This window comes from Cyprinodon tularosa, unplaced genomic scaffold, assembly GCF_016077235.1.
Source record: "Cyprinodon tularosa strain WSP-4 unplaced genomic scaffold, ASM1607723v1 ctg1246, whole genome shotgun sequence".
NCBI classification, from domain to species: domain Eukaryota; kingdom Metazoa; phylum Chordata; class Actinopteri; order Cyprinodontiformes; family Cyprinodontidae; genus Cyprinodon; species Cyprinodon tularosa.
Window position 1 is genome coordinate 72,049 of NW_024038055.1, and position 9,921 is coordinate 81,969.

Below are 9,921 nucleotides of genomic sequence, written 5' to 3' on the forward strand. Positions count from 1 at the left end.
TTCATATTGCCCACCAGAGAGAGCTATTTGTTCAGCTCCACTTGGAATTTTATTTCATATTGCAATAAAGTTCAACATTCAGGGTTAAATGACAGTTGTAACAGAAACAAGAGCTTGCCAAAGCTTCCTACGCCAGCACTGAATGAGGAATAGCTGGCAGCACATGTTGTCTTAACTATAAATAATACAAAGCATTGCAACAATGGGCATCAAGGAGATAAATAGGAGACAACAGTAATACCCACACTTTCAAAACCTGATAATGTCTATCAGCAGCACAGTAATAATAATCAAAAGAAGTCCACAGATAAAATATGGGTAAAATCATAGTCTAAATAGGAAAGTAATCCATAAACAGAGCACTGCAAGAATCCACACAGTCCACAGAATCCTTCGCTGCCGAGTCTAGTTTGTCCTTAATATAAGTAATTTCCCTCTGGGATTATTAAAGCAGGGGCGGAGCCAGATGGGGGCCCCCCTTAACAAATCATTGGCCACCCCTGTGGCCTCCCTTACCATTTTTCCCTATAATACAGATGGTGGCAACAGTAATACTCTCAAGTGGAATATTCAAAACATTTTAATTTTCCTATATTAACATTTTCTTAACAACAGAATCGCTGTGGTTAATTATGCACATCAGTGTCATGACATTAAAGATGATAAGTACAGAATTCATGCTTTTTCAGAACTACATTTTGTGTTATATTGGGTAAAGAGAAAATGATTTCTCTCTGCAAGTCATATATGAGATTTAGTGAAATCATAAATAACTATATTATTAAAAAGGTATTAAATCATCAATTTATGTAGATATTAGTACTTGTAAATATATATATTTTTTCACAATGATTATTGATAAAAGTAACAAATGACAATGGAAAAAAGATGTTCGTCCAGAACTCAAACCTGAAAGAATTGTGTCCACTATACATTTTATCTAGGAAGATGTTTAAATATATGTGCCTTTTTTTTTAGCAAGGGCTGTAGGAAAGTATATTTTGTCTTTATTTAGAAAATATGGATGTTGTGCTCATTCATTTCCTGTTGGAAAGTTTAGATTGACCCAGAGGTTCTGGCGCCTATCCACTTTCAGCCACCCCTCAGTGTACATTGGTTGTTGCCTGGCCTCCCTTATAAAAATTTTCTGGCTATGCCTCTGTATTAAAGTATGTCTGATTCTGATCTGATTCTGATTAATCATCCTCAGCCTCCATTACCTCCATTAGTTTCAAGGTTCTGTGCTGTCCATAATGATGACAAGGTCTCTTACATTGATTTCCCTCTTTTCTCTTGTCAATTTCTGGTGCTCCTTCAGCTGGAGTAAATAAACTATCAGCCATATTACTGATGGTCAGATGAAGCCTCATGAGGCATTTAATCAATTTGGCTATTTGTTTCAATGGTCCCTACGGTTCATGAATCCTCATGTGAACATGTCACCACCTTCTGGTGGAGTGCAGAACTACAGTTGGTAATAGAATCTGATTTTTTTGCAATTGTTTTTCTTGTTTATTTTTTTCATCTAAGTTCCTTTGAAACTGTTGATGATTTGTCTGTATAATAAAATAATTAGTAAGTTTTTTTGTGTGAAATGTCTTAGAAGAGAAAAATCACTGTTTTTCTGCCACTTTAGTGAAATAAACTGAAGCAGACAGTGAAAGTGGTTGTGCAAATTGGGTAACGATGAACAAAAGGAAAGGTGTTTCATTTGATTTAAACATAATAGTTTTTCCAGAGTTTTTGGGTTTAATCAGGTTGGAAGTTATGTGTTCAATCTTTTGGTCAAACCAACCAATCTAACTTTGGCAGTGTTTGTACTTGTACTAGGGCAAACCAATACAAATAAGTCCCATTACATTGTTTAATATAACCAATTTAGTTGGTTGTTTTTTCAACAAATCTGTTCTTAGAATATATCCAAACTCTATCCAACTGACAGAAACTTTCCAACAAACTTTCTATTTTTGGTAGGCTTGTGGTAAAGATGGACAGCTTTTAAATGATAGCTGGTGATTAGAAGTGCTTCCAAGTCATTCATATCCACTGAGGACTTTGTGATTGGTTGGCTGCTAATGATGACTTCCTCCTCACAAAGAACTATATGCAAGTGGAATTAAGTACCTTGCAGATAGCTCTTTAAACCGTTCCCCTGATTGGCCATGGTGAAACAGAGCTGATGGGTTATAGTTCCATACCTAACACTAAACTAAAACTAAACTTAACTTCAAAACTGAGCCCTAAACCTAATGATTAGCAAATAGCTTGTGAGGACAGGGAAAATATCCACACTTTAATAATCCTCAAATTTATGGTGAAATCGGAAAAAACTATTCTCACTGTGAAGCCAAGACAGGACAACTGACACAGATATACTGCTGAGGTGCTGCGTCCACCCTCCCAGTTTATGAGCTGCATCCAGTGCATACCCACTTGGCCACTGGTCGGTACAATTATCAGAATCAAGGTGTTCGACTTGACTTCTTCTTACAACAAAGCATCTAAATGGATTATTGAAAGAGTGACCTACTCTAATGGCCATGCAAAAAATAACATATTTTCGTCATGCTTCTTCTGCTTTTTTTCTAAAAAGGTCTGAAGTAGTCTACTCCGGAACGAGTGACTGGTGGTTTATCAGGAGCAATTATTTCATGAGGTAAATTTGAAGTATGTTGGTAAAGTGTCATAGCATTAAGGCATTGATAGATAATACCCTTTGACAGCACTTTTCTTAGGCTGTAGTCGACTTGGAAAAAACATTTGGTCAAGGCTTCCATGTCCTATTTCCAGTTTGAATAAAAGATGACCAATTCAAGTATCTAGCAATCTGCACAAGCTCTGTCCACAACTGCAAAATGGAGTCCTAAGGGTTGGGGGTCGACTCAGTAGATTGTCTATGACTGTGAAAAATAAACACTCTGGGATAAATGCCAAAGATCAAAATGTTTCGGAGCTTTGTTCTGAGACATACAGCAGGTGAAATAAGTATTTAACAGGTCACAGGAAAAAAGTATTGAACAGCTGAAGAAAGGGAGAGGCAAAAAGGCATAGAAGCCGAAAATCTCTCAGTAATTAGAAAGCAATCCTGCCACTTATCAGTGTAAATTAATATTAGCTGGTTCAGTCCCAGAAGATGGCCTATAAAAAGCTGTCTCTGGTATCACATAAGAAACATCTCATGAAGGGTTAATATTAAGATTTTTCTCAAGACTTTTGCAACCTTATTGTTGCAAATCACAATGATGGCATTGGTTACAGAAGGATTTCTAAACTTCTGAATGTCATAGTGAGCACTGTCGGGGCCATAATCCAGAAGTGGTAAGACTATAATTTCAACATATGGCCATGGTCAATTTCAACTGGCCATGACCAGAGGCTGCTCGCAATTATGACAGAGGAGTGAAAATAATTATTAGAACGGTTGCCGAAGAGCCAATAGCCAGTTGTCATCTCAACGCAATTTACAGACCATTGACAATCAATAGGCATGTTGGACGCTGTTGTCTGTTCTGATCTAGATAGGGTTTTCCTAAGTAACTTAAAGTCTGCAATGAACTGTGAAGTTCTTCATATAAAGATACTCAAAATTACAGTTAAGAAAACTGTTGAACAAACACTGAGTCTGAGGGAGTTTGGCCTCTGTTCCAATCAGTGCCTAATAGTGCTAAACAGCCCCTCTGTAGCCCTGCAGGTGTGAGAATGCCTGAGCAAATCAATTTGTGCTTTAAGGAAACAAAACAAGCTTACAATCACAGATAATAGCTAGGGGCCTAACAGGAACACAGAGTAAAATATTTTTCCCATCATAGTTCCTTCGTCAACAGACAGAGGGAAAATTTCATTAATGTATAAATGTTTAGTACTTAGATTTTGAAAGTCAGAATAGTCTGCTTTGTCATCCCAGTAACAGGCTAAATAGAATGCATTCCTGCAATCAAACGAGTGGAAAATATTATAAATTCTTAAAAAAAAAAAACAATAAATTATCGTTTTTTTGTCTGTTTTTTTATCATAATAAATCAATAGAATATGCTGTGTCGATAAGTCATTGATAGGATTAACATTGTATTACGCTACAATAAAAAAAACCCAGAAGGATTTTCTTGAACCACAACATACCAGTGAATTTCATAACTAACTAAACACTCAGACAAAAACTGGTTCATCCTAAAGAGAGAACACCCAAACCTAACCTGTGTGGCATTGTGTATGTGATCCAGTGAAGTGAGGACTCTACAGCCTCCTATAGTGGAGAAACCAAACAACAACATCATAAATGTATGGCACAGCATAGGAGAGCCAGCAGCTCTGGGCAAGATTCAGCTGGACGCTTGCAGCTCCATAACAAAGGACAGATTTTGGACAGTTTTGTATGCATTCAGGAGCAGAAAGTTTAGTGTCATCTAGGTTTTTATATCTTTAATACATGTCTGTAGTCTATCTAATGCATTTCACAAACAGGCTTAAATTAGAAGGCAACTGGACTTTCGTTCAGTGTTTTGATGATGTTTCAATACCTGCTTTTTTCATGATTTTACAAAGTTCAGACCCAAATGCAGAAAACCGAACAGACAAAAAAAAGTTAAACTCATGTTGACAAAAACTCAGTTTGACTCAGCAAAACTCAGCTTGGCTAGAGTACCCAAAACTGGCAAACATTTTGGCGTCGAGGTAGTGGCAGTCAGCAGCTTAAGAACGCTCTGTTAATGAGGAAACCATCAGCAGGTGTGTCAGGAGGATGAAGGGAGACAAACACAGAAACACAAACACACAGACAGGATTCCTGACACTATTCTTCCAAGCAAGCTCAGTTTCAGCTCAAGCATTCGTCAGAGATGACGTGTTAAGCTTAATGATATTTCACTTTTGAAATACTCACCTGCTTTTATGTCATCTCCATTTAGCTATATTACAAAAACTTTCATATATACTCTGATTATTTTGTATCACAGTCTTCAATATAATATATTGTATTGAATATTGTGATATGGATTGAAGTAATCATCTTATAAATTGCTCTATTCTTATCATATATGTTAATTTTTCAATATTAGATCATAGTTAATTTTTGCAGGGATATTAGCTGTTTATTTATTTTTATAGACTTACTAATGTCATTGTTAGTTAAATAATTGCTATCAAAATTAATACTGTCTATTGTTGTCAAAGTTTTGTGTTTTATCTGTGTTATTTATTAGTATTCATAATAAAAGCAGTTATTCAAGTGCACCCTCACAAACAACTACAGGTGCTAGGCTTCAGGTACTTAGAGATTCACTTCCAAACAGAAACCCCACATTCATATCTTCAGGTAACACAGAGTACATGTCAGACTTAATAATATTACTTTAGCGATAGTTTCAAGGTGTTGCTTTATTGTATGTCTCGTACCGTGTCTTTTGGTTGTGCTGTTCTTTTTTCATCTCGTCACAGGTGATGAAGCAGACAGAAAATGTTTTGTCATTATCTCTTTTCTATCTCTTCTTTCTTTCATCTTTTCTCTTTTTTCTTCTCTTTTTTCCTTTTCCTTCTTCTGTTTTTCTGCTCTATTTACATTGTAGTGTCCATATAAACTGTTAAACGACCTGCATAATTATAATAAAGCAATTTTTATGCATGAAACAAGTGGAGCAATATGGCAATTGCCATACTGCTACACTTGTACTGCTACATGACAGGAGACTGTAAAAAAATAAAAATAAAAAAGCAGTTATTCATATTTAATTGAAACAGTTTGAGGTTTCACCCAATGAACAGATAGATAGATAGATAGATAGATAGATAGATAGATAGATAGATAGATAGACAGACAGACAGACAGACAGACAGACAGACAGACAGACAGACAGACAGACAGACAGACAGACAGACAGACAGACAGACAGACAGATAGATAGATAGATAGATAGATCACAAAAACACACACATTCTGAAATGTAAATAAAGTAAGGATAATATTAAATGTGAGGCTGTACATGTTCAAAACAACAGGCAGCTCCAATTCTGCTCCTTCTCTTATCCCCGCCCAACAGAACAGCTGCCAGTTCTCTTGCACTTAAACACACCTAGTTTCTCTGCTTTAAACAAACTTGTCTCACTGCGTGCTCAGATTGGTGTTTGCACGCTCAGGTCTGTGGCATAAATGATTATGTGTCGAACATCAAAGACATGGAGTCTTTCATCATATTTCTGAGTCTCTGTCTGATGGTATTATCGACCACTTCAGCAGGTGGGTTTTATAAATGCATTTTGCTTTGATATTGATACTTTTTTCTTTGCTCTGAATCACATCTGAAAACACTCTAGGTTTTAGCTTAAAAAACAGAAAAGAAAAGAAAATATTTAAAGTTGCAGCACTAATGTGCCTTTGCGACCTGTTATTTTTCCTATTTTAGTTTGATTTTTAAAATTAAATTTGTATCAAAAACAGAAAAATATAATCCTTTCATTTTTGTCATTTTTTAATAACAGAAGAATAAACTCCAACACACAACAATATTAATAATGATAATACTAGAAATAGAACAATTAGCACATTACTGGCAAAAAAATGTCTTTGATTCAGGTAGATGCATGTTTTGCTATTTTGAATGTGTATAAATAGCTGGTATTCAAAGGAAAGTTTACCGATTGGGTTGTTCTATATATGTCTTATACTTCTAGTTCTTTTCTTTCCTACCTTTAAAGCGTGATGTGAGTATATTGTTGGTGAAATGCTGCTTTTGATGAGTGTGCTTGATTTGTTTATCTTTCTGCAGTTCTTTTTTAACTTGGTACTAAATTTACATCTTGGGTTTATACTGAGAGTTGTGGTAATGCTTTCTCAAAATGGACGCTCCCACACCCCCCATGAGGTGTGGGTTTCATGTTCCACCTGGCAAAGCCATTCATCATGTAATTAGCTGGTATGACTTTTAGATGGATGCGCTAAAAAGTTTTGTAATGTGCTTCTGCAAACAGAGATAGCTGAAGTTAGTATCCAGAATGAGGAAGACGCATCTCCATCTCTGTTAATCTGCTCTGCTCTGTGTTGTGTCTCGTCTGTAGGGAAGAACATCTCCACTGTAATTGGGAAGAATGTCACTCTGCCATGTGAGGCAAAGGGGCACCTGCCTTTTGATATCCTGGAGTGGAGCAAACCAGGAACAAACACTGAATTTGTCCTCATTTACAGAAATCAGACCTCAGGTATTAGTGTCCTAAAGCAATGCTACGCAGGTCGGGTAGAACTTGGGGACATAAATATTGGAAACCTTTCTCTGATTCTGAGGAACGTGAAGGCTGAGGACAGTGGAACATATGAGTGTTATGTTCTGAAAGAAAGAAACCGCAAGAAGAGAAAAATTCTTCAACCAATCAGCATTATCTACCTGGATGTTCTTCCTCCCCCTCTGTCAAGTGAGTGTGTTTGTCTCTGTACCAGCTTCTCCAGCAACTTCCTGGTTCTTCATTGTTGAAACATCTAAGATCAGATGTTGATGTTTTTTTAAAGATGTATCATCAGCTGGTCTGAGAGCTGAAAATAATGTTGATCATTGATGTTACGTTAACTCCTGGTTCTGTTCTACAGGTAGAGGACACATCGGACTGATGGTTGTTGCTTCAATGATTGCTATAGCCGCTATGTTAGTCTCAAAGAAGTGGATTTTTTCGTAGTAAAAAACTCTAATACCATATCCCATTTAAAACGCCCAGATAAATATGTTGATAAATGTAGCAATGTAGCTTAAAACTATTACTGAAGCTATAAAATACTGAGGCACTTGGAAAAACCCATACCTCCTACGTTTAGCTGTAAACTGATTGTATGGCATTTTTATATTCTGTTAAATGAGGAAGTTGGGCTCAAAAAATGTCAGCGAGCGTCCGGCAAAGATTGAGCCCGAACACGGTCATCTCCTGCTTCTTCTACCTCATGCGTCTATGTGTTGCATCAGGTGGATGCTTTGATGTCCGTATCAGAAACTGACACACCATCAATGCCCTGACATATATGCATCTTGCCTCTATGCCCAAGGATTACAGATATATCTCCTCTATCAGTCCGGCTCCAAGATGTGCCCATATCCTGTATATTTTTAAAGACACAAAGGCTGTCCTGATTAGATGACCTCACAGTGACATCCACAATGTGAAGGAAGGCCTTTTACTCTGTCTAATCTGGCTAACAGAATAACAATGCACATGATGTATAAAGAATAAACCTAACAATTCGTTATATAAACTTGTATGTTTTGTCAGAGTTGTATTTATTTTATAACTTCTGTTTGTAAGAGTTTTCTTATTATTCTGATTAAAACGTTGCTCCTTTTCTAAACTCTTTTGGTGTTTACTTTTTTTTAAAGCACATGTAGAAGAGAAGCAGCCTGAAAATAACTACATGTTTTACTAATCAACTGAACAGAACCAGCAGGACCTGATGATGGTCCAGGCTGTAGTAGGGGACTTTCTGTGGGATTTGTATTTCCTGAAGGATTTCACATGACTGAAATAACAGAGAAGAAGTTAGATCTACTAAAACAAATGTTATAAAGCCTTTGAGATTTTTTTCTTTCTTCTTTTCGTTAAATACCTCTCTTGTTGAGGTTAACATTAACCTGTGTAATTTTCACATGCAAACACTGAAAGCAAACTGTGTCTACAGCACAAATACTTAATAATGTTCCTGGTTTCATCAGCCAACATCAGATCTTCCTTATTCTTGGTCAGCAATAATCTCTACAGGTTTTGGTGCAGAATCGAGCTGTTCCACAAAGTTTGCATGTTTTTGGTTCCTAGAGGTTTGTGCAGATACTTTTCTAATCATATCTGCTGTAAACACAGTGCAAATGCCTTCAGGCAGAACAGAGAACATTAACAAAAGCTGCTGTTAATTAAGTGAGCTATGTCTGCAACTTGAGGAATGTGTGAGGATTTAATCAGCTGTCAGCTGTACAACTTTAGCAAAAACAAAAACTGAAAATACTCATTCCTCTAGTCGGATTACTAAGGTGTTATTTTGAAAGAGATAGCAAAGTTCACAATAGAGATAATTAAAACCCAGAGGCAAACAGATCTTATGTCCTTCACAGCTAAGGAGTGTAATGAGAGTGAAGTATTCAAAATCAAATATATTTCAGTTATTTGGCCTTAACAATCTCAGCTACATCTCACTTTGATAGATCTTTCTCTTAATGTTTCCCTTTTCAAGCTTCAGTTTGCTGTAAGTGGAACAGTTTTAGGAACCTTTCTCGAGAAAAGACAGCTTCCATCTGTCAGAAAAACAATCTGTTTCCCCTGAAGCCTTCCTCATTCTTTGGTAATGATCAAAATCATTCTCATACATTGGATATGTAGAACATTCTGTCTTTCATCAGACTAACGTCTCCCTTTGGGCTGACAGCCAGCTCCTGGGAAACTACCAGGCTTCTTACTGGACCATAAACACTGTCTCTGCTCTTCCTTAAAGTTCTGAGTTCAATAAACTATTTTTCTAATCTTCAATGATCCAAAATTATAAACCAGTGTTTCTCTAACTGATCAGAACCAGAAAGTAAACGTAGCAGGACTTGTTTTATTTAAGCTCCCGGTTCTTCTTCCTTTTTGGTGGGAATCCTAACAGGTTTTAACATGTCTGATTCTGTCTGCACCTACAAACCTGTACTTTACTGATCTGGACATTTGATTATTATTTGTTTAAAAACAGAACCAACACCTTTGTATGTCTGAATTTAACCACACTAAGCCTTGTGTGGACTTTCTTATGCTCTACCCAGTACCTGTTAGCATGACTTCCCCTCAATGTGAATGAGGAAATAATTTAAAAAGAAAGCAGTCACCCATCCCTGGCCTGAAATGCCTGTTCCTGAGTTATAAAAGGTGAGGAATGAAGCCTGAAGGTTTTGTTTTCTGATTCCACTTTGCTGTAACCAAATTTTTAAA

At 36.6% G+C, this 9,921-nt stretch overlaps 1 protein-coding gene across 1 annotated transcript; it reads left to right on the forward strand.

Annotated features, from left to right (window-relative positions):
• The first annotated feature begins 6,082 nt into the window (after window positions 1–6,082).
• LOC119777553 (V-set domain-containing T-cell activation inhibitor 1-like) lies at window positions 6,083–8,320 on the forward strand. The gene is made up of 3 exons (XM_038276456.1): window positions 6,083–6,229; window positions 7,048–7,398; window positions 7,571–8,320. Exons 1-3 carry the CDS (start codon window positions 6,169–6,171, stop codon window positions 7,654–7,656), a joined length of 498 nt encoding a protein of 165 aa, XP_038132384.1. The 5' UTR covers window positions 6,083–6,168; the 3' UTR covers window positions 7,657–8,320.
• The last annotated feature ends 1,601 nt before the right edge of the window (window positions 8,321–9,921 follow it).